At 45.6% G+C, this 25151-nt stretch overlaps 3 protein-coding genes across 3 annotated transcripts in view; 1 reads left to right on the top strand and 2 right to left on the bottom strand.

Moving 5' to 3' along the window:
• Positions 1 to 6444: 6444 nt before the first annotated feature.
• On the bottom strand, positions 6445 to 7659 carry LOC144489253 (uncharacterized). The gene has a single exon (XM_078207121.1). The coding sequence runs from the start codon at positions 7657 to 7659 to the stop codon at positions 6445 to 6447; it is 1215 nt and encodes a 404-aa protein (XP_078063247.1).
• A 4170-nt stretch (positions 7660 to 11829) lies between these two features.
• Positions 11830 to 25151, bottom strand: part of LOC144489250 (uncharacterized) — a 26281-nt gene continuing 12959 nt past the window's right edge. The window contains 3 exon segments of the mRNA XM_078207117.1: positions 11830 to 12247; positions 12413 to 13010; positions 24025 to 24998. Of these exon segments, the coding sequence (XP_078063243.1) occupies positions 11869 to 12247; positions 12413 to 13010; positions 24025 to 24998 (1951 nt within the window). The 3' untranslated portion in view covers positions 11830 to 11868.
• The window catches only part of LOC144489251 (uncharacterized), a 23208-nt gene continuing 16193 nt past the window's right edge, over positions 18137 to 25151 (top strand). Inside the window, exon 1 of the mRNA XM_078207118.1 lies at positions 18137 to 18836. Coding sequence (XP_078063244.1) covers positions 18137 to 18836 — 700 coding nt within the window. The remainder of the gene's footprint in view (positions 18837 to 25151) is intronic.

Raw genomic sequence — 25151 nt, 5'->3', positions numbered from 1 at the left:
TCTGTTATTAAGGAGACTGGGATGGGACACAGATAATCTCCGTGCAATCAGGCAGAGTCAACATGGTTTTGTGCAAGGGACATCCTGTTAATTGATGTGTTGGATTCTTTGAGGAAGTAACAAGCAATGTGGATAAAGTGGAACCTGTGGATGTGGTGTATTTAGTTTTCCAGAAGGCATTTGACAAGGTGCCACATCAATGTTTACCACACTTAATAAGAATTCGTAGCATAAGGCATATTAGCATTTTATCCATGTTGATTCTTTATATTAGCATGGATAGAGGATTGATGAGCTAATCGGAAACAGAGAGGAACATAGAACATAGAACATAGAACATAGAACATTACAGCGCAGAACAGGCCCTTCGGCCCACGATGTTGCACCGACCAGTTAAAAAAAAAAACTGTGACCCTCCAACCTAAACCAATTTCTTTTCGTCCATGAACCTATCTACGGATCTCTTAAACGCCCCCAAACTAGGCGCATTTACTACTGATGCTGGCAGGGCATTCCAATCCCTCACCACCCTCTGGGTAAAGAACCTACCCCTGACATCGGTTCTATAACTACCCCCCCTCAATTTAAAGCCATGCCCCCTCGTGCTGGATTTCTCCATCAGAGGAAAAAGGCTATCACTATCCACCCTATCTAAACCTCTAATCATCTTATATGTTTCAATAAGATCCCCTCTTAGCCGCCGCCTTTCCAGTGAAAACAATCCCAAATCCCTCAGCCTCTCCTCATAGGATCTCCCCTCCATACCAGGCAACATCCTGGTAAACCTCCTCTGCACCCTCTCCAAAGCCTCCACATCCTTCCTGTAATGTGGGGACCAGAACTGCACACAGTACTCCAAGTGCGGCCGCACCAGAGTTGTGTACAGTTGCAACATAACGCTACGACTCCTAAATTCAATCCCCCTACCAATAAACGTCAAGACACCATATGCCTTCTTAACAACCTTATCTACTTGATTCCCAACTTTCAGGGATCTATGCACACATACACCTAGATCCCTCTGCTCCTCCACACTATTCAAAGTCCTCCCGTTAGCCCTATACTCAACACATCTGTTATTCCTACCAAAGTGAATTACCTCACACTTCTCCGCATTAAACTCCATCCGCCACCTCTCGGCCCAACTTTGCAACCTGTCTAAGTCTTCCTGCAAACTACGACACCCTTCCTCACTGTCTACCACACCACCGACTTTGGTGTCATCAGCAAATTTGCTAATCCACCCAACTATACCCTCATCCAGATCATTAATAAATATTACAAACAGCAGTGGCCCCAAAACAGATCCCTGAGGTACACCACTTGTAACCGCACTCCATGATGAATATTTACTATCAACCACCACCCTCTGTTTCCTATCCGCTAGCCAATTCCTGATCCAATTTCCTAGATCACCCCCAATCCCATACATCTGCATTTTCTGCAGAAGCCTACCATGGTGAACCTTATCAAACGCCTTACTAAAATCCATATATACCACGTCCACTGCCTTGCCCCCATCCACCTCCTTGGTCACTTTCTCAAAAAACTCAATAAGGTTAGTAAGGCACGACCTACCTGCCACAAAACCATGCTGAGGGAGAAACAAGTCATTTTTGGGATGGCAAAGTGTAGCCTGTGGAGTGCCACAGGGACCAGTGCTGGGCCCTCAACTATTGACAAACTATTTTCATGATGTGGATGACAGGATCAAAATTTGTTGATAACACAAAGGTAGGTAGGAAAGTGAGATGTGAATGACCATAACAAGCCTGCAAAGCGATATAGATAGGGTCAGTGAGTGGGCAAAAAGTTGGCAACTGGAACAAGATTTTTGGATAATGTGAACTTGTCCATTTGGCAGGAAGGATGGAAAAGCAGCTGATTATTTAAACAGAGAGAGATTGCAGAACTTTGAGGTACAGAGGGATCTGGGTGTCCTGGTACCGTAATCAGGAAAAGTTAGTGTGTGGATCCAGCAAATGATTAGAAAGGTAAATGAATTGTTGTTTATTGCAGAGATGTTTTGCTGCATTTGTTCAGGGTATTGGTGAGACCACATCTAGAGCACGGTGTACAGTTTTGGTCTCCTTACTTAAGAGAGGACTTGTGTGAGAAGTAGTTCAGAGAAGGTTTAGTTGACTGATTCACGGGATGAGGGTGTTATCATACAAGGAAATGTTGGACATGTTCGGCCTGTATCTAAAGGGGTTTAGAAGAATGAGAGAGGATCTGATTGAAACATAAAATTCAGAGGGGACTTGACAGAGTGGATGTTGATTGTAGAGAGAGGAGAACTAGAGGCACAGTTTAAAAATACGGGGTCTCCCATTTAAGACTGGGATGAGGAGAAACCTTTTCTCTCAGAGGGTTGTTACAGTGTGGAATTCTCTTCCACAGAGAGTGGTGGAGGCTGGCTCACTGAATATTCTGAAGTCTGAATTTAATAGATTCTTGATTGACGAGAGTGAAAGGGTGTGAGGGGTAAGAAGGAAAGTGGAGTTGAAGCTACAATCACATCAGCCGGGACCCTATTGAATGGTGGAGCAGGCTCGAGGGGCCGAGTGGCCTTCTCCTGCTCCTAATTCACATGTTCCCATTGTGATAGTTGGAGTTTGTTTCTGCTGATGTTAATTTCCCAAAAAACTGAGCTGCAGCTTAATCTACAGAATAGAATCAAATAAATCTTGCCAATCTGATTGTTCAGCCAGGGTCTAACTGGGCGGCACGGTAGCACAGTGGTTAGCACTGCTGCTTCACAGCTCCAGGGTCCCGGGTTCGATTCCCGGCTCGGTTCACTGTCTGTGTGGAGTTTGCACATTCTCCTCGTGTCTGCGTGGGTTTCCTCCGGGTGCTCCGGTTTCCTCCCACAGTCCAAAGATGTGCAGGTTAGGTTGATTGGCCAGGTTAAAAATTGCCCCTTAGAGTCCTGAGATGCGTAGGTTAGAGGGATTAGTGGGTAAATATGTGTGGGTAGGGCCTGGGTGGGATTGTGGTCGGTGCAGACTCGATGGGCCGAATGGCCTCCTTCTGCACTGTAGGGTTTCTATGATTTCTATGAATGACAGAGCGGACTGGAAGAGCTGAACAACCAACTCCAGTTCCTGTGTAGTTTCTCCCAGGCTTCTCCCACTCTCTAACTCTGCTCCAGTGCTGGTTTCTGATGAAGTCTCTTCTCCCCAGGTCTCCCATCACTTTCCATTCATCAGCTGGTGTCTGAGTCCAAGTTTACCAGGAACAGGAGGAGGTCATTTATCCCTCAAGCCTGTTCTCTCATTCACTGAGGTCATGGCTGATCTGTGACCTAACTCCATTTACCCAGATATTGTTTTAATCCTGACTTCCTCAGTCTGTTACAATGAGATTTAAAAAATAACTTTTGTTTACATCAGACCTTCAATGTAGGAGAGTGTCCCAAGGTGAATCTCAGAAACATCAATTGATAAATCAGACAACTGGCACTGAGGGGATGTTAGGAGGCTGACTGAAGACTTGGTGCAGTGTAAAGGGTCAATGTTAAATTTGTAAATATTCTACCCAGTGATGTAAGATCAGATGATAAGAGTTTGCTGAGAGATGGTTCTATGCTGAGCCTTGTGCTGTACATATTTAGAAGAAGGTGCAATAAAAAGTTATATTAACCAATAGCCTTGCCTCCAGCAGTCTTTGTCAATCCTGGCCAATCCCTGTGGCATAGGGACACCCACACTTGTTTGGGAGGAAGCTCCAGGATTTTGACCGAGTGACAGCGAAGGAACAGCGATATATTTTGAAGTCAAGATGGTGAGTGTTACGATCCCAGTTGATGTTATAATTGGACAGGATGATTCCAGGATGGAACACTGGCTCAAAAGACCGCAACTTTTACTTTTTGTAGAAAACATAAAGGAACAGAATCACAGGACTGCCAATTAGCTTTTAACAAAATATTTATTAAACACGAAGAGTTTGACGATAACAAAATACTCCTTGACTCACACTTACCTTCACAAATGTATCCAGATTTCAAGAATAACATAGATTTAAAATTCCTTATGCTATAATGTTCTCAGTAAACACATGGTTCCTTTAAACCCACAGGTTGGCTGTGATCAGACAAGCCCCACTCTGAAACCAAGTGGCAGATGCAACTCAATCGATCCTCTGTGGATTTCTCCTCAAATTTCCCCCCAGATGATTGTCACGAGTGTTTCCAAACTTGGCTCTCAAAAAGACACGTGTTAATATCTCCTTCCAAAGCAACTTTCTCACTTCCAGGTCTTCCAATTGTTCTTTCAAACAAGGCTTTCTCTCCACTCTTTTAGCAAGAAGCTGCCTCTAGGTTTTTAACTCTCAGAATTCCTTTGCCTTGAATTGCAACATGCTTCCAAAATTCTGCATAAACTCAGATCATCAGTCCGTAACAGAATACAATTGCTTCAAAATCTGGATTTAAGGACATCAAACCTTCCCACTATTTCAGATATGCGGCTTCTCTTTCGCCAACCTCATCAGTTCTTTTCTTCCCAGGTCTGAGTTTAACTTCCATGAATAGTATCCTGTTCCAAAGACAATGCTGTTCCTTTTTTACTTAAATATTCCTGAAACTTCTTTTCCATTCCCGGGTTTCTCAAACGAACTGTCCTTTAATTCCTCTGGAGCTTGCTTTCGGACACATTACTCCATTGTATGGCTTTCCTGCTTCTAGTAGAGCTGAGAGCTGCTCACTCTCTCGTTTCCTCACCCCAACTGCTATAGAACAACGAACAAAGAAAATTACAGCACAGGAACAGGCCCTTCAGCCCTCCAAGCCTGCACCGGTCATGCTGCCCGACTGAACTAAAACCCCCTCCCCTTCCGGGGACCATATCCCTCTATTCCCATCCTATTCATGTATTTGTCAAGACGCCCCTTAAAAGTCACGACCAAAGACTATAAATTCAACTAATACTACACTCAAAAAACCTTCTCACCCTCAAGGTGCCCCTGGTTGCTATGCAACAATGCATTATTTCTCCAACTTCACGTTTATTTTTCACGCCATAAACTCTCTCAGCACAACAGGAATACAATTTCAATTGAAACCTATCCCCCACACATGCAAACACCTTTGTTCAACATGAATCCAACCAAAGTTCTCCTCTTCCTACACAGAAACACTAAATCAAACTTACTTAAATCTATACTTTATTTCTAATATTTAACAATAGAAACATAGATCACTTAAAACTATCTCTGTTTTCCTGACATGAGTGACTTAGAGAGGAAACTCCAGGTGGTGATATTCTCATGTATCTGCTGCTCTTGGCCTTCTAGATGGTAATGTTCCTGAGTCTGTAAGATGCTGCCTAAGGAGTCTTGGTGAGTCCCTGCAGTGCATTTTGTAGATGGTACACACTGTTGCTCCTGTCCGTCGGTGGTAGAGGGAGTGAATGTTTGTGGTTAGTGTGTTGATCAAGTGGGGCTGCTTTGCCCTGGGTGGTTTTGAGCTTGAGTGTTGTTGGGAGCTGCACTCATTCAGGCAAGTGGAGAGTATTCCATCTCATTCCTGACTTGTGTCTTGTAGATGGTGGACGGGCTTTGGCTGGGGGAGTCAGAAAGTGAGTTACTCTCCTCAGGGCTGCCAGTCTCTGACCTGCTCTGGTAGCCACAGTGTCTATGAGTTTCTGGTCAATGTAACCCCCGCAGGATGTTGATAATGGAAGGGGGATTCAGTGATGGTAATACCCTTGAATGTCAAGGGGTGATGGTTAGATCTTCTCCTGTTGGAGATGGTCATTGCCTCGGACTTATGTGGCATGAATGTTACTTGCCACTTGTCAGCCCAAGCCTGGATATTGTTGTATTTGGACATGGACTGTTTCAGTATCTGAGGAGTCACAAATGGTGCTGAACATTGTGTATTCATTGGCGGATATCCCCACTTCTGATCTTATGATGGAGGGAAGGTCATTGATGAAGCAGCTGAAGATGGTTGGGCCTCGGACACGACCCTGAGAGATCCCTGCATTGATGTCCTGGAGCTGAGATGACTGACCCTCCACAACCACAACCATCTTCCTAATTGCCAGTACACGTCCAACCAGCAGAGAGTTTGCCCCTTGATATCCATTGATTCCAGTTTTGCCAGGGGTCCATGATCTGGGTGGCACAGTGGTTAGACCAGTTGGCTCACAGCCCCAGGGACCGGGTTCGATTCCGACCTTGGGTGGCTGTGTCGAGTTGGCACATTCATCAGCTTTTTTTTTGTGGATCATTTCAGTGGAAATGTGCTCTCCCAGACTCAAAGAGCATCAGCCCACTGGAAACAAAGTTGTGAGACTGGCCAGTCCAGCAGAAAGAAACTCTCCGACCCTCCCACTTCACCAATTGTCAAAATGAACATGGTTCAGTCCTGGATGTGATTAACAGCAGCAATAACAGCAGAATCCAACCCCTGTCATCACTTGTGAACTTACTGGTGTCTCAGCAGGTGGGATGACTGAGTGAATCCCTTTGTGAATCCTTGTGAACTCGTTGGTGTGTCTGCAGGTGGGATGACTGAATGAATCCCTTTCCACACTCAGAGCAGATAAACGGCCTCTCTCCAGTGTGAACTTGCTGGTGACTCTGCAGATAAGATGAAAGAGCGAATCCTTTCCCACACTCAGAGCAGGTGAATGGTCTCTCCCTGGTGTGAACACGTCGGTGTGCCTGCAGGTTAGCTGAACGAGTAAATCCCTTCCCACACTCAGAGCAGGTGAACGGCCTCTCCCCGGTGTGAACTTGCTGGTGATTCTGCAGGTCAGATAACTGAATGAATCCCCTGCCACACTCGGAACAGGTAAATGGCCTCTCCCTGGTGTGAACCTCCTGGTGTGACACTAGGTGGGATGATTGAATAAAACGCCTCCCACACTCGGAGCAGACGAATGGCCTCTCCCTGCTGTGAACTCCCTGGTGTGACATTAGGTGTGACGATTGGATAAAACGTTTCCCACATTCGGGGCAGCTGAATGGCCTCTCCCTTGTGTGTGTTCCTTTGTGTGTCACTAGATGTGATAACTGAATAAAACGCTTCCCACACTCGGAGCAGGGGAACGGCCTCTCCCCCCTGTGGACTCCCTGGTGAGTCACTAGGTGTGATAATTGAATAAAACACTTCCCGCACTCAGAGCAGTTGAAAGGCCTCTCCTTAGTGTGGGCTCGCTGGTGTATCTGCAGGTGAGATGACTGAGTGAAACCCTTTCCACAGTCGGAGCAGGTGAATGGTCGCTCTCCGGTGTGGATTTGTTGGTGATTCAAAAGTTCAGATGAATGATTGAATTGCTTCCCACACTCAGAGCAGTTGAATGGTTTTTCCCCAGTGTGAACTTGCTGGTGTGTCAGCAGGTGGGATAACTGAGTGAATCCCTTCCCACACTCAGAGCAGGTGTACAGCCTCTCCCTACTGTGAACTGCTTGGTGATTCCACAGGTCGGCTGCCTGGAGAAAACCCTTCCCACACTCAGAGCAGATGAAGGGCCTCTCCCCAGTGTGGCTGCATTGATGAATCTTCAGGGCAGATGGGGAGCAGTCTCCTTCCCCACACTTGGAGCAGGGGAACAGTCTCTCCCCAGTGCGAATATGTTGATGAGTTTGCAGTGCAGACGGGATATGGAATTCCTTACCACAATCCTCATCTTTCCCCGGTTTCTCCATGGTGTGGATGTCCTTGTGTCTTTCCAGGTTTAACAATCAGTTAAATCCTCATCCACACATAGAGCATGTGCACTGTCTGTCCCCGCTGTAAATGATGTGATATTTTTGCAGTCTGTGTAACTGGTCTTTTGACAGTCAGTGTACTGGACACTCTCACTCAGGCCTGTGTTTCTTGGTGCCTTTCCAGTCACACTGATGTGACAGAAAAAACAGATAAATATTTCTTCTTCTAGATTCAAAGTCTGATGATATTCAAGTTCTGATAATTTGAGTGACTCTATTAAGCCTTAACATGTTTTGAGATTGCTGGCAGCAAATCTTCCCCTTATAACTTCCTGTAAAATGAGTTTACAAAAGTCATCACTGTCAGTATCAAACAGAAATTCAGAATAGACAATTCTAGTTTCTGTGGAACATTTCTTCCTTTCTCGTTCCTCTCGATCTGTACATCTCCATCCCACACCCTATCCCTGTCTCCTCACTCTGCTGTATGTATAATACACCCTTCCAATTCTCCTGAAGGTGTTGATTCATGCTGATCAACAAATCCATACTCACTGCTTCTTCTCCAGCACTGAGATATCTTCATGCAGGCTGCCAGTCTAAATACCTAAATATACTTAGTGAAGTAAAATGTATGTAACATAGGGGACCAGTTTAATAAATAGAAGTACAGCAAGGCTATGAGATAGAACATTATTTCAACAGTGAACATTCTTGAATATCAATTGTTTGGCTATGAGGGTGGTGCATTTTGATACATTCAATATTTCAAAATGAAATTAGATGGGCAGTCAAAATAGACTGGCAGGGGAGCAGGGATACAGACGGGATGAGGAGCATATCAGCCATGATTGAATGGCGGAGTGGACTCGATGGGCCAAATAGCCTAATTATGCTCCTATATCTTATGAACTTAAGGGGGAATGGGACTGACTGGATTGCTCTACAGAGAGTTAGCATGGACTTGAGTTGCTGAATGGACTCCTTGTGTGATACAATAACCCGATTACTGAAAATAAACGACTTAGTTACAGTATTAACAAAACTAAAAATAATAAAAAATGAACTTTATTACTGGACCATGCATAATATATCTAATTTGTATCATCTTACAAGACTGCACACATCTCTGTCCTATATTAATTTACTGCCCCTTAAATTTCAGCTATTTCCTCGGGAAATCACCCCTTTAAATTGTGAACATTAGGAAAGAGACCATCCTCTTAACCAGACAAATAAATGTGACAAGTTGAGGAAGCAAAGGATGGCAATGTCTTTAAGAGGGAGAGAGATACCTGGGCCAACCTTTCCAGAGTCTGCAGCTCCCTGAATTCACTTCCTTTCCCTTCAGTTGCTGCAAGTCCCCAATTTAACCCCAGAATGAGAAGAAAAAGGAGAGAAGAAAACAAAGAGTTTTACTGACAGATGTTGACGACAGGAAGAGATTTCAGTCCGTCTGAAATCCAATCTGCATTGTCACAAAGCCCGCACTCTGATTGGCTGGAGGACCAGTGTCCTTCCGGTCCTCCAATTCCTCCCATTGGTCAATGCCCCTCATGAAGACAGTGGTGCAGCGGAAGTGAGTGGGAGACACTTTGACCCTGGATCGCTCGAAGTTGTTGGCCAATGGGAAACGCTATCCTCCGCACATGCGCAGAACTTCTCTGGGTTCATCATGCGCAGTCCCACCCGGCGAATAGAGCGATTTCCTCAGCGCGGGGGATTGTGGGAGCCACGGCCGCCATTACTCGGCCGGAGCCGAGTCTCCAAACACCTGGGACTGCGATGGATGGGATGGGGAGGAGGCGAAGTGACCCCATCCGGATATAATGTACATCTGGGTAGTCACTGGAATTGATAGCGAAGCCGCCTTCGCAAAATTCAGGTGTAAAAATTTAGACACCTGGGTGACATATTGGGGAGTGGAATAGCTCAATGTGAAACTGAACCCCAGAGTCAGCAGCGTCCTTGGGGGAGAACTGGGGAAAAATAAGGAGGATGGTCAAAAGAATTAGGCTTACAATTGATAGGGAGGAGGCAGATGTTTAAAGTTTGAAATTTGATTAGATTTGATTTATTATTGTCACATGTATTAGTAGACAGTGCGAAGTATTGTTTCTTGTACGTTTTACTGACAAAGAGAAGGAAAGAGGAGGGTGCAGAATGGAGTATGACAGTCATAGCTAGGATATAGAGAAAGATCAAATTAATGTGAGATAGTTCCACTCAAAAGTTTGATGGCCACAGAGCAGAAGCTATTCTTGATTTGGTTGTACATGTCCTCAGACCTTTATATCTTTTTCCCGATGGAAGAAGGTGGAAGAAAGAATGTCCAGGTCTTTGATTATGCTGGCTGCTTTTCTAAGACAGTGGGAAATGTAGACAGAGTCAATGGATACGAGGCTGGTTTACATGATGGATTAGGTCATTCATGACCCTTTGTAGTTTCTTGTGGTCTTGGACAGAGCAGGAGCAATATCAAGTTGTGATACAACCAGAAAGAATGCTTTCCAGAAAGGGAGGAGAATGTTACGTGACAACCAGAATATCAGTTTCAAATTTCTATCCTGTGCTTACATTCATTGCTTTGATAGATGTTTTTATTGACAAGGGATTAGAATGGAAGGATTTTCAGTCAGAAACATCTTGATTCATTCGGACACGACTATCATCAGTGATCAAATGTCAGAGGAACACTGATGCCCTGTTCAAAAAGATTTCAATCATCAGTGCGAATGGAAAAGTTGTGTGATGCACATTCCCAAGAGAGAGAGAGAGATTTCCAGGAAAAGAGACATAAGAATATATGGACAAATGAACTATGAGCAGGCCACTCAGGCCGTTTCAGTGCTCAGCACCGACAACTGCCAGTTTCCAGATGCAATTTTACAACTCATCCGCTTAATCCTGGACCACAATGTCTTCACCTTCAACAACCAGTTCTTCATCCAGACACACGGAACAGCCATGGGGACCAAATTTGCACCTCAATATGCCAACATCTTCATGCACAGGTTCAAACAAGACATCTTCACCGCACAGGACCTTCAACTGATGCTATACACTAGATACATTGATGACATTTTCTTCCTTTGGACTCATGGTGAACAATCACTGAGACAACTATATGATGACATCAACAAGTTCCACCCCACCATCAGACTCACCATGGACTACTCTCCGGAATCGGTTGCATTCTTGGACACACACATCTCCATTAAGGACGGTCACCTCAGCACCTCACTATACCGCAAGCCCATGGATAACCTCACGATGCTCCACTTCTCCAGCTTCCACCCTAAACACGTTAAAGAAGTCACCCCCTATGGACAAGCCCTCCGTATACACAGGATCTGCTCGGATGAGGAGGATCGCAACAGACACCTCCAGGCGCTGAAAGATGCCCTCATAAAGAACAGGATATGGCGCTCAACTCATCGATCGACAGTTCCGACGTGCCACAGCGATAAACCGCACCGACCTCCTCAGAAGACAAACACGGGACATGGTGGACAGAATACCCTTTGTCGTCCAGTACTTCCCCGGAGCGGAGAAGCTACGGCATCTCCTCTGGAGCCTTCAACATGTCATTGATGAAGACGAAGGTTTGTGACAAATCCCCACATTAACATGGTCAATTCCCCATATTTCTGTGCTTGTGTCTCCAATTGGGCCCCCAGACTGCCATCATTTCCATCCACTAATGGAAATGTTCATATATTTGGCATGGTGTGACAGCCCTATGGCTGTAAAATGGTAGATCCTCTGGCTCAGTATGAGCTGTGACTTGGTGGATGGGCTATGAATGTGATATAAATACAGCCTTACAGATGATGCATTTCGTCCAAGTCAACTTGACAGTCAAATGATGAGGGCTGAATGGACTCCCCGAACTCTCTCGTTGCATATTGTTCTTATTGAATGGGATCATACCTATCCAAGCAGTGTAAAAAAAAGGAAACAACAGGAAACAAGTAGCCAGAGTAAATCTTGGTCCAGAGAAAGCTCACTTCAAAAGCAACTAACTTGTGTTAATATTAAAAACATTTGCCATATATTGTTTGACACAAAACTGATTCAGTTTAATTTTATCCAGAACATTAACACCTATTACCGAGCTGCAGTTTATGACCACCAGCAGAATAGGACCCTAATGAATGTTGTTCAGTCCTGGGTGTGATTAACAGCAAACTCTAACTCCTGCCTTCACTTATGAATTCGCTGATGCGTCAGCAGGTTGGATTTCCGAGTGAATCCCTTCCCACACTTGGAGCAGGTGAATGGTTTCTCCCCAGTGTGAACTCGCTGGTGTTCAATTAGTATCGACGATCGACTGAACCCAGTCCCACATTGAGAGCACATGAATGGCCTCTCGTCAGTGTGAACACGTTGGTGGGACCTCAGATCTCCAGATCGTTTGTAGCACTTCCCACAGTCTGGGCATTTGAAAGGTCTCTCCTCAGTGTGAACCCGCTGGTGAGCCATGAGTTGGGAGGACTGAGTGAATCCCTTCCCACAATTGGAGCAGGTGAACGGTCTCTCCCCAGTGTGAATTCGCTGGTGTTCAGTGAGATGGGATGATTGCCTGAATCCAATTGCACAGTGAGAGCATCTGAACGGTTTCTTGTCAGTGTGAACATGCTGATGGGATTTCAGTTCTCCAGAACTTTTATAGTAATTCTCACAGTCGAGGCACTTGAAAGGTCTCTCTCCAGAGTGAACCCGCTGGTGCACCATGAGTTGGGATGACCGACTAAATCCCTTCCCACACTCCGTGCAGGTGAATGGCCTTTTCCCAGTGTGAATTCGCTGGTGTACAGTGAGTTGAGATGATTGCCTGAACCCAGTCCCGCAGTGAGAGCACCTGAACGGTCTCTCCTCAGTGTGAACACGTTGGTGGTACGTCAGTTCCCAGGAACTTTTATAGCCCTTTCCACATTCTGCACAGTGAAAAGGTCTTTCCTCCGTGTGAACTTGCTGATGGCGTGTCAGTTCCCGGGAACTTTTAAAGCACTTCCCACATGCTGGACATTTAAAAGGTCTCTTGTCAGTGTGAACTCGCTGGTGTGATAGCAGGTTGCTTGTGTGAATGAATCCCTTCCCACACTGGGAGCAGGTGAATGGCCTCTCCCCGGTGTGAACTCTCTGGTGTACCAGCAGATTGGAGGACTGAGTGAATCCCTTCCCACATTTGGAGCAGGTGAATGGTCTCTCTCCAGTGTGAACTTGCCGGTGTCTCAGCAGGTTGAACGACTGAGTGAATCCTTTCCCACACACAGAGCAGGTGAACGGCCTCTCCCCAGCATGAACTCGCTGGTGAATTTCCAGTTCAGATGGGGAATAGAATCCTTCCTCGCAGTCCCCACATTTCAACGGCTTCTCTTCAGTGTGACGGCACTTGTGGTTCGTGGGGTCAGATGATTCATACACAGAACACGCGTACAGATTCTCCCCACTGCAATCGATGCTTTTTTCTTCCATGTTCAAAATCCAATCATGATACAATGGTTACAATAAATTGGGCGACTCCATCAGATCCTGATGTGATGTTCGCTTTGTGTTTCCCGACTGAAAATCCTCCTCTTCTAATACCCTGTGAAATTGATTTAAATGGAAAAAAGGCAGTGAGAGAGAACCCACAGAAACACAAAGGCAGGTTGTGAAATTGAGCTGAATGAATCTGGTCATTTGTGGGGCCGGCACTGGGAAAAAGTTACCAGGGAAACTGCCGGATTGTCAGTGGGCGGCACGGGGGCGCAGTGATCAGCACTGCTACCTCACAGCGCCAGGGACCCGTGTTTGATTCCCAGCTTGGGTCACTGTCTGTGTGGAGTTTGTACGCTCTCCCTGTGTCTGCGTGGGTTTCCTCCGGGTGCTCCGGTTTCCTCCCACAGTCCGAAAGACATGCTGGTTAGGTGCATTGACCCGAACAGGTGCTGGATTGTGGCAACTAGGGGAATTTCACAGCAACTTCATTGATGTGTTAATGGAAGCCGACTTGTGACTAATAAATTTTTAACTTTAAAAAAACCCAACTGATTCACTAATGTCCTTCAGGGAAGGAAACCTGCTCCCTGGTCAGGGGTGACACAAGACTCTGGACAATCTGGGAGAAGAGATCGAGGGGGAAGAGGCAGAGAGACAGAAGTAGGAGAGGGTGAGACAGAATTGGGCAGCACAGGAAAAAAGGAATTTCAAATATTTCAAACTCCCACAACCTCGACCACCTCGATGGAGCAACGAAGCAGGTGTATGGGAACACCATCATCTCCAAGTTCCTTTTCAACTCACACACCATCCTGACGTGTCTGACATCCAGTACTGGATGAACAGAAACTTCTTCCAATTGAATATTAAGAACCAAGCCGTTGTCTTCAGTCCTCACAACAGACTCCACTCTCTCTCCCTGGCAACTGTCTGAGGCTGAACCAGACTTCTCACAACCTCAGTGTCCTGTCTCATCCCAAACTGAGCTTCCAGCCACATATCCTCATCATCACCCAGAATGTCTATTTCCACCTCAGTAACATCGCCCGAGTCTCAAATCATCTTGTTCAGAAACTCTCATCCATTCCTTTGTTACCTCTGGACTTAACTCTCCCAGAGCACTCTTTGCTGGCCTCCCACATTCAGCCTCCCTGCAATCCTCAGGTCATCCAAAACTCTGCTGTCTGTGTAATTATTCAAGACTTGTTCACCCATCACCCCTGTGCTCACTGACCTATAAAGGTTCCTGTTTAAGAACCACTAACATTTAAAAACTCCCGTTCTTGTTTCCAAATTTCTCCATGACTGCGACCACTCCTCTCTCTGTAATATCCTTCAGTCACACAATTCTCCATCATCGATGCTCGCCCCTAATTCCAGCCTCTCTTCAGTGTGAACATATTGATGGGATGTCAGTTCCTGGGAACTTTTATAGCACTTCCCACAGTCTGGGCAATTAAAAGGTCTCTTGTCAGTGTGAACTCGCTGTTGTGTCATGGGTAATGCCGACTGAGTGAATCGTTTCCCCACATACAGAGCAGGTGAATGGCCTCTCCCCCGAGTGAACCTGCTGGTGTTTCAACAGGTTGTTTGACTTATTGAATCACAACCCACACTCAGAGCCGGCTCACGGCCTCTCCCTTGTGTGACTGCGTCACTGAGTCTCCAGTTTAGACGGTAACTGAAGGCCTTCTCACAGTCCTCATGTTTCCACAGTTCTCCCCGGTGTGATAGTGTCTCGACAGGTTAGACGATTGGTTGAAGCCTCATCCACACATAGAACATGTGTACGGTTTTCCCCCCACTGTGAACAGTGCTTTTTCCTTCAATGTTCAAAATCCCATAATTTGGACACTCCATCAGATCCTGATGTGAATGTTTGGTTTGAGTTTCCTGACTACATATCCTCCTCTTTCAATACCTCATGAAATTAATTTAAAACAGAGAAAAGGGAGTGAGAGAGTGCCCACAAAAACACAAAGGCAGGTTATGAAATTGAGCTGAATGAATCTGGTAATCTGTGGGGTCGACACTAGGAAAAAGTGATCATGGAAGCTCCTGGATTGTCATAAAAACCCAACTGGTTCACTAATGTCCTTTAGGGAAGGGGACTTACCACCCAGTCTGGGCCTACACAAGACTCTGGCCTCTACGGGAGGGGAGAGAGGTGAAAGACGCAGGGGCAAAGGAGGTGATTTTCTATTTTGAATTCTAGAACTTTGACAAAATTCTCCAAACCTTCAACTTCCACACCAAGGAGGACCAGTTGCATTCGAACACCATAATCTCCAAATTCCCCTCCAACTCGCACACTGTCCTGCCCTGTCCGATACCCAGTACTGAATGAACAGCAATGTGCTCCATTTAACTACTGGGAAGAAGAAAACCATTGTTTCTCTTCAGTCCCCGCTACAAACTCCACTCCCAAACTACTGACTCCATCCTTCTCCCTGACAACTGTCTGAGACTGAACCGGACTGTTCCCAGCTTCAACAACAGCTTTCATTCGAAACTGAGCTCCTGACCTCATATCTGAATAATCACCAAGACTGCCAATTTCCATCTCAGTAACATCATCTGACTCTGTCCTTGATTTTGCTCATCTGCAGCTGGAACTCTCATCCATTTCTTCAATAACTCCAGACTTAACTATCCGAATGCATTTCCAGCCTCCTACATTCAATCTCCCTGAAGTCTTTAAGACTTCTCATCCAAATCTCTGCTGGCCGTGTGCTTACTCACACCAAGTCTTGTTCATCATCACCCCTGAGCTCACTGACCTGCAAAGGCACTTAATGTACAACACTTCTTTGAAATGCCCTGGGAAAGTCTATGACATGGAAGACATATAAATACAGATTGTTATTATTGACATGTATCATCGTTCCTTCATCATCACTGGGTGAATAACCTGTAACTCTTACCTAACGCATTGTGGGAGCATCTTCACCACATGGACTGCAAAGTTCAAGAAAGTCAAAGATCATCTTGCCCACAGATACCTGGGGATGGGGAATGTTTGCTGCTGGTCTTGTTAGTGAAAGGACACAGTCTATTTATCTATTAGCATCATAAGTAGGCTTACATTCACATTGCAATGAAGTTACTGTGAAAACCCCATAGTCGCCACACTCCGGCGCCTGCTCGGGTACACTGAGGGAGAATTTAGCATGGCCAATGTACCTAACCAGCACGTCTTTCGGACTCTGGGAGGAAACCAGAGCAGCCAGAGGGAACTCACGCAGACACAGAGAGAACGTGCAAACTCCACACAGACTCCACAAGGCTGGGAATCGAATCCGTGTCCCTGGCGCTGTGAGGCAGCAGTGCTAACCACCGTGCCACCTTAATTTTCACATCAAAGCAAAAACTGACTTAACTATTTGGGACTTTCAAAGGTGGTGATTTTAACCAACATCCCCCACGGTGGTGAATGTTGAGTATAAAAGTTGGCAAATTATGTTACAGTCATATAAAATATTGGTTAGGTCACATTTGGAATACTGTGTCCAATTCTGGTCGGCATTCTACCAGAAGGACGTGGTGGCTTTGGAGGGAGTACAGAAAATGTTTACCAGGATGTTGCATGGTATGGAGAGTATTAGCTATGAGGAAAGATTGAATAAACTGGAAAGATGGAGGCCATGGGGCAACCTGATAGAAGTTTATAAAATTATGAGGGGCGTAGGTAAGGTAACAGTTGGAAGCTTTCTTCCTGGGCAGAAATGACAATCACAAGGGGGCACAATTCAAAGTAAGGGGGGGAAAAGTTCAGTGGAGACACGGGGGGGGGGGGGGGGGGGGACGTTTTTTTTACACAGTGGGTGGTGGGGCCTGGAATGCACTGCCAAGTGAGGTGGTCGAGGCAGATACATTAGCAACATTTAAAACTTATCTGGATAAAAACATGAACAGACGGTGTATAGAGGGATATAAGCGGTTGGTTTAGATAGGACAACGTGATGGGCGCAGGCTTGTGGGCTGAAGGGCCTGTTCCTGTGCTGTACTGTTCTTTGTTCTTTATCCCCTAGCCACACCATAGGGGAACAGTGCGCAGGCGCAGTACCGAACATGGTCGGGAGCATGCGCGATGTCAGTGATGGCGAAGGGGAGAGAGGATCCTTTTGTCTGATCCGCAGCCGGTGAAGATGTGGAAACGCGCAGGGCCGATGGAGTCGGCGGGTGAACGGGGAGGGTTTCTAAATACCTGCTGAAAGCCTCAAACCGCGAATACGGACCTGCAGGTTCCGCGTTTGCAGCTCCGGTTTGTTCTCCCGGGGCGAAGACCCCGGTTACCAGCCGCCATCTTAGTTCAGCGGAGGGCAGAGCGCATGCGCTGACGTCTTGGTGACGCCCATTGTGACACAACAGAGAGTGGACGGGATTCAGGATTTCTGTTTTTAACTGGGTCCTAGTGCCTGAGTCACATAAAAGGATCAGTCACACTGGTCAGAACTTTCTGGTTCAGTTAGGAAGGTTCCCATTGGTTTTGTTGAGGCTTTGGTTGTTGATTTTTGTCTTTCAGTTCGTTTGGACCATATGATTGGAGGGAATAAGAAAGGAAAGAATGTTCCATCCAAACTAGAATTGTCTGTTCTGAATTTCTATCCTGTATTTACACTGATAACTTCTGTAAAACTCCTTTTACAGGGGATTAGGATGGGAGGATTGACAGGTGGGAAACTTAAATCAAACATCACATTGAGATCTGACAGTCATTCGATTCATCAGGACCTGAATATCAATGTGGAAGGAGAAATGTTTGTTTGTTCTGTCTGTGGGAAAATATTTCAAACATCAGTGTGACTGGAAAAGCAGCGAGACACACAAGTGAGAATGTTCCAGTGAACTGACTGTGGAAAGAGCTTTAACCAGTGACACAGCATGAAAAAACATCACACCATTCACGACGAGGAGAAACCGTACATGCGTTTGGGTGTGGACAAGGCTTCAACTGATCACCAACCTGGAGAGGCACATCGGCACCATGGAGAAACCATGGAAATGTGAGGATTGTGGGAAGGGATTCAAATGGCCGTCCCAGCTGGAAATCCATCAGCGCACTCACACTGGGGAGAGGCCATTCACCTGCTCCATGTGTGGGAAGGGATTCAGAGAGTCATCCAACCTGCTGCAACACCAGCGAGTTCACACTGACCTGAGACCTTTTAAATGCCCAGACTGCGGGAAGGGCTATAAAAGTTCTGGGGACCTGATGTCCCATCAACGTGTTCACACTGACCAGAGGCCATTCAGGTGCTTTCACTGTGGGACTGGGTTCAGGAAATCATCTGAATTCACTGTACATCAGCGCACTCACACTGGGGAGAGGCCGTTCACCTGCTCCATGTGTGGGAAGGGGTTCATTAATTCATCCAACCTGCTGAGACACCAGCGCACTCACTCTGATGCAAGAACTTTCAAATGTCCTGACTGTGAGGAGAGCTTTAAAAACAGTGATAATCTGCTGAGACATCGACGGACTCACACTGGAGAGAGGCCGTTCACCTGCTCCGAGTGTGGGAAGGGATTCACTCGATCAGCCGCACTGCTGACACACCGGCGAGTTCACAGCGGAGAGCGGCCATTCGCCTGCTCTGAGTGTGGGAAGAGATTTACTTGTTCATCTCATCTATTGAAACACCAACGAACTCACACTGTGGAGAGACCATTCACCTGCTCCATGTGTGGGAAGGGATTCACTCAATCTTCTAACCTGCTGACACACCAGCAAATTCACAAGTGAGTGCAGAGGTTGGAGTTCTCTGTTATTGCTGCTGTTGATCACATTGAGGACTAAATGTGTGGGTTAAACCTGAGGTGGGTAAGAAATGTGTCCCAGCTGCTCTCTTCCATGGTTCAGAGCTCCTAGACATGGAACAGAGGCTCCTTTACAACTGTGTTTAGAGTCAGGAAGAACAACAGTGAATGCTGGAAACATGCCGTCAAATCAGAGATTGTTGTAAAACTGGGATCTGTTCCTGAGTGAGAGCGAAACAGCAGGTTTAAGTTTCCTGTCTGGAACTGATTGTGGTAATTATGGTAATCATAGAATCCCGACAATGCAGAAGGAGACCATTTGGCCCATCGAGTCTGCACCGACTCTCTGTCAGAGCATCTTCCCCAGACACACCCCTCCCACGCTAGCCCCATAACCCCACGCATTTACCCCACTAATCCCCCTAACCATAACATCTTGGGACATCTATGGGGCAATTTAGCATTGGTCAATCTGCCTAACCTGTACATCTTTGGACTGTGGCAGGCAACCAGGGAGTATTTACATGGAGATGCTGCTTCTACCCAGAGTGTAATGGGAATGCTGCTGCACTTTGATACGACTGCTCAGACATTAGACAGTGTCAGCTCTTATTGATACTGAATAAAATCTAACCACTGTCACCAATAAGGGTTATCACTGGGAATCATTTCAGAGTTTGGGAAAAGAGAATAAAGGGTTAATGGACTCCCCGAATCCCAATTCTATAGATTAAAAGGATGTTCACAATGCTCTGGGCCCAAATGGTTTCTCTTCAGCTCCTCTGCACCCTGTTACTGTGACTCCACACTTTGGGAACATGGACTGAACCCCAGGGGTTCCGTCACCATCTGCCCCAATCGCCCCGTCTCCTGCCCCGATTGGCTGGAGGCCCATTTCCCAGTCAGTCCTCCAGCACATTCCTGAATCTCTATCAGTGCGACGCCCAGGGCAGCTTCCCAATTGAGGCTCAGGCCCTGTTATTCTCAGCTAAATTCAGCTCTCAACTCCGTCACCTGGCTGTCACTAACATGAGCAACAGAGAGAGAAAGGTGCCCCAGGCTGAAATGGGAACTTGAAACTTGTGGCTCCAAACAAACTCTTCAACATTTGTGCATTCAATACCTATTTTTGTATGAGGTTGTTATTTTGACATTGAGGCACTGGAGGCGAAGAATAACTTTCCCTTTCTAACTTTGAATTAGAACCATAGAACCATAGAAAATTACAGCTCAGAAACAGGCCTTTTGGCCCTTCTTGTCTGTGCCGAACCATTTTATGCCTAGTCCCACTGACCTGCACTTGGACCATATCCCTCCACACCCCTCTCATCCATGAACCCGTCCAAGTTTTTCTTAAATGTTAAAAGTGACCCTGCATTTACCACTTTATCTGGCAGCTCATTCCACACTCCCACCACTCTCTGCGTGAAGAAGCCCCCCCTAATATTCCCTTTAAACTTTTCTCCTTTCACCCTTAACCCATGCCCTCTGGTTTTTTTCTCCCCTCGCCTCAGCGGAAAAATCCTGCTTGCATTCACTCTATCTCTACCCATCAAAATCTTATACACCTCTATCAAATCTCCCCTCAATCTTCTACGCTCCAGGGAATAAAGTCCCAACCTATTCAATCTCTCTCTGTAACTCAGCTTCTCAAGTCCCGGCAACATCCTTGTGAACCTGTCTATTGTCTATTGTATCAGCCACAGCGCAGTGGATCCACACGCTTCCACAAGAAACTGCAAAGGGTGGTGAATGTACCCAGTCTATCTCACAAACCAGCCTCCCATCCATTGCCTGTGTCTACACTTCCTGCTGCTTCGGAAAAACAGCCAGCATAATCAAGGACCCTACACAGCCCAGACATTCTCCCTTCCACCTTCTTCCATTGGGAAAAAGATACAAAAGTCTGAGGACACATACCAACTGACTTCCCTGCTGCCATCAGACTTTTGAATGGACCTACCTCATATTAAGTTGATCTTTCTCTACATTCTAGCTGTGACTGTAACACTACATTCTGCACTCTCTCCTTTCCTTCTCTATGAACGGTATGCTTTGTCTGTATAGCATGCAAGAAACAATATTTTTCACTGTATACTAATACATGTGATGATAATAAATCAAATCTTCACTCTGAATCAGAAGATTGTTCTTTCCAATCCCAGTCCATTGACCTGAGGCCAACATTCAAAGTGCCAGCACTGAGGGAGTGCTGCATTATTAGAGCTGCTGCCTTTAGGATGAGATGCCAACCCAAGTACCCCATCTGCCCCTTCAAGGACATAGATGTTGCCATGGGTATGATTTTGAAGAAGAGCAGGGGGCCTATCCCCAGAGTCTTGACCAATATTTATCAATCAACATCACTATAAACAGATCATCTGCTCGTGATCATGTTGCTGCTTTTGGGATCTTGCTGTGTACACATTAGCTGCCACATTTCCTGCATTACAACAACGACCACACTTCAAAGCTGCTTCATTGGTTGGAAAGTGCATTGGGACACCCTGTGGTCCTGAACGATGCTAAATGCAAGTTTTTTAATTTCAGATTTGTGTTCCCTGATCTTGATATCTGAATCTGAATTGACTTCAGCCACCCCCAAAACTTGCCATTTAACAAATTCACTTTGGATCAAAGAATATTTTAACCAATTAAGGCAACAGCAGGATTCTCCGGTGAGTACATTTTAAAAATAAATTTATTCAACAAGAAATGTTTACTTCAAACATTGGCTTTTACAGCTTGATGTGGGTGATCAGTCTGTCGAAGGTTAACCCTCTCTGGCTCCTTCTTTGACAGGAATTCTTGTGGATTTCAACCTCAGAAGTCTGGTTCCTTCTTTGACAATAATTTACCTGGAACTCGACCCTGTGAATATTCAGTACTTGGCTGGCAGGGAAGATGTTGGGAATCTACTTTTATCCCCAAAGTGACCATTACCTGACATCAGAGTTGGGCTGATTGTGACATGACACTTGGTCAATTTGGTTACCAGATTAATTTAACCGGATCCCCAATTACTGACACCACCTTCTCTCAAAATCTTAGACAGGAATACAATTGCACAGTTTCATACTAACCCTTTATCTGATTCTATACAATCAGGTATTCAGACAATTTCAAATTCTGAGACAAATCAGAGCTTGAAGGTCTCTCTTACCAGTACATTTATCATCATTGCACATTCTTCACATACACAGCAATTCAAATGATATGTTTTTACAGCAAATAAAACTCAGTCTTTTACTATAAGACTACTTGTGACACTAATAGATAAAAAAATGACATTCTTTATCGATTTATTAACCGTAACTCAATTAAATCTCACTACTTCTCCAGTTATTTGTTACTGAATGCGAGCTAATTAATACAGTAATCTTTAGTTAATAAACTTGGTTACTACAAGATAGACTGGTTCAAAAAGACAGTTTGTCGAAAGATAACAGCTTTCTTCCTTACTAATCCTGACCAGACTGAACAATGAACCTTATTCTTTAGTTGGACTTTGGAAGAATATGATATCCTGTAGCTTATCAAAATTATAAAATAATTTATTTCTTTAAACAACTTCTGCCGGCTCTGCGGTTTCTGGAAACTTTTCAGGTTATTCAATGTTAATATTTTAAAATAAAGATCTAGCCTTTATATAATTGTCTATTACACTGAGTCACTGACGATAGCTTATTCAAGGTTCATTCCTGAATAATCGTATGTTACATGACTGGCTTTTCATATACAATCAATTTGTAGCTAATAAAGCCAGTGACAGAAGGGGAATAGACTGTTAGAAGCCACATGTTCGATTTTAAAATGGTTTCCTTGACCTTGTTACTTATAGCAATGAATATAGATAGTTTTCTGATCGATAAGGGAATTAGGGGATAGGGGGAGCAGGTGGCTAAGTGGAACTGATTCGCTTCAGATCAGCCATGATCTTGTTGAATGGCGGGGCAGGCTCGAAGGGCCAGATGGCCTACTCCTGCTCCTATTTCTTATGTTCTTATGTTCTTATATGGTATGAAAGCGATTGATTTTTGAAACTAAATTTGGTTACTCAGGCCTGCAATTTCTTCCATTACAACAGTCACTACAATTCACAGAACTTCATTCACTGTATAATGCTTCAGGACAAAGGCATAGATAGAGAAACAAGGTGGTGAAAGGTTATCGGGGGAGGTGGGAATGTGGAGTTGAGGTTTCAATTAGATCAGCCATGATCGTGTTGAATGGCAGAACAGGCTCCTGAATCATATGTTCATCTGACACCCTGTGGTTGTGAGAGGTGCTACAGAAATGCAATTTTTTTTTGTTCTCCACAATATTGTATATATTACACTCAGTCCCTGCATCAAAATCATTGTTAAAGGTTGAGTCTAAATTTGCCACATTTTGAATGATGGGGTGGTTTTCTCCAAAGAGAAGACGAAGAAGTGATCTGATGGAAGTCTTTAAAATTATGAAGGGGTTCAATATTCCAATAGGTATTTCAGTGAGAAACCTCTTTACCAGCGAGTGGTGAGAATGTGGAACTCCCTACCACAGCGAGTGGTTGAGGTGAACAGCATGGATACATTGAAGGGGAAGCTCGATACATACATGAGGGAGAAAGAAATAGAAGGATATGCTGATGAGGAAGATGAAGAGGGGTGGGTGGAAACTTATGTTGCGTATAAATAGTGACGCAGACTGATTGGGCCGACTGGCCTGGCCCTGTGCTGTAGACTCAATGGAACAGAGACAAATGTATTTTAGATCTACCTGGAGTGCTATTAAAAGCACTATTTACTATCCAAGATAAAATAAATATCCTTCATCAGCTTTTGTGGATCATTTCAGTAGAAATGTGCTCTCCCAGGCTCAAAGTGCATCAACCCACTGGAATCAACATCGAGACCAGCCAGTCCAGCAGAAAGAAACTTCACCAAAATGGTTCAGTCCTGGACATGATGAACAGCAGCAATAACAGCAGAATCCAACCCTGTCATCATTTGTGAACTCGCTGGTGTCTCAGCAGCTGTGATGACTGAGTGAATCCCTTCCCGCACACAGAGCAGGTAAATGGTCTCTTCCCAGTGTGAACTCTCAGGTGTGCCTACAGGTTGGATGAATTACTGAATCCCTTCCCACACTGAGAGCAGGTGAATGGTCTCTCTCCGGTGTGAACTCGCAGGTGTGTCTGCAGGTGGGATGACTGAGTAAATGCTTTCCCACAATCAGAGCAAGTGAATGGCCTCTCCCCAGTGTGCACTCGTCGGTGTTTCTGCAGATTGGATGCATCTGGGAATCCCTTCCCACAATCGGGGCAGGTCAACGGTCTCTCCCCAGTGTGAACTCGCTGGTGTATCAACAGATGCGATGAATCAGTGAATCCCCTCCCACATTCGGGGCAGGTGAATGGCCTCTCCCCAGTGTGAATTCGCTGGTGCATCAACAGATGGGATGAGCGACTAAATCCCTTCCCACAGGTAGAGCAGGTGAATGGTTTCTCCCCAGTGTGAACTCGTTGGTGCATCAGCAGACTGAATGAATCACTGAATCTCATCCCACACATTGAGCAGGGGAATGGTCTCTCTCTGGTATGAACCCTCTGGTGCATCAGCAGGTTGGATGAATCAGTAAATCCCTTCCCACACTCGGAGCAGGCGAATGGCCTCTCCCCAGTGTGAACTCGCTGGTGCCTCAGCAGGTTGGATGAATCACTGAATGCCTTCCCACACTCAGAGCAGCTGAATGGTCTCTCCCCGGTGTGAATGCGCTCGTGTGACTGGAGGTGGGATAACTGAGTGAATTCCTTCCCGCACTCCGAGCAGGTGAACCGCCTCTCCCTGGTGTGAACTCGCTGGTGCATCAACAGGTTGGATGAATCACTGAATCCCTTTCCACAATCGGAGCAGGTGAATGGCCTCTCCCCAGTGTGAACTCGCTTGTGTGTCAGCAGGTGGGATGAACTTGTGAATCCTTTCCCACACTCAGGGCAGGTGAATGGCCTCTCCCCTGTGTGAACTCGTTTGTGTGTCTGCAGGGAGGATGAATGAGCGAATCCCTTCCCACACTCCAAGCAAGTGAAAGGCCTCTCCCCAGTGAGACTGCGTCGATGAGTTTCCAGCTGATATGGGAAATTGAATCCTTTACCACAGTCTCCACATTTCCATGGTTTCTCCATGGTGTAGGTGTCCATGTGTCTCTCCCAGTTTGACAGTCAGTTGAAGCCTTGTCCATACATAAAAAACCTGAATAGT

This window comes from Mustelus asterias, unplaced genomic scaffold, assembly GCF_964213995.1.
Source record: "Mustelus asterias unplaced genomic scaffold, sMusAst1.hap1.1 HAP1_SCAFFOLD_2060, whole genome shotgun sequence".
Classification (NCBI taxonomy): Eukaryota; Metazoa; Chordata; class Chondrichthyes; order Carcharhiniformes; family Triakidae; genus Mustelus; species Mustelus asterias.
The sequence above is the reverse complement of the archived record's forward strand: the minus strand, read 5'-3'. Positions and strand labels throughout refer to the sequence as shown.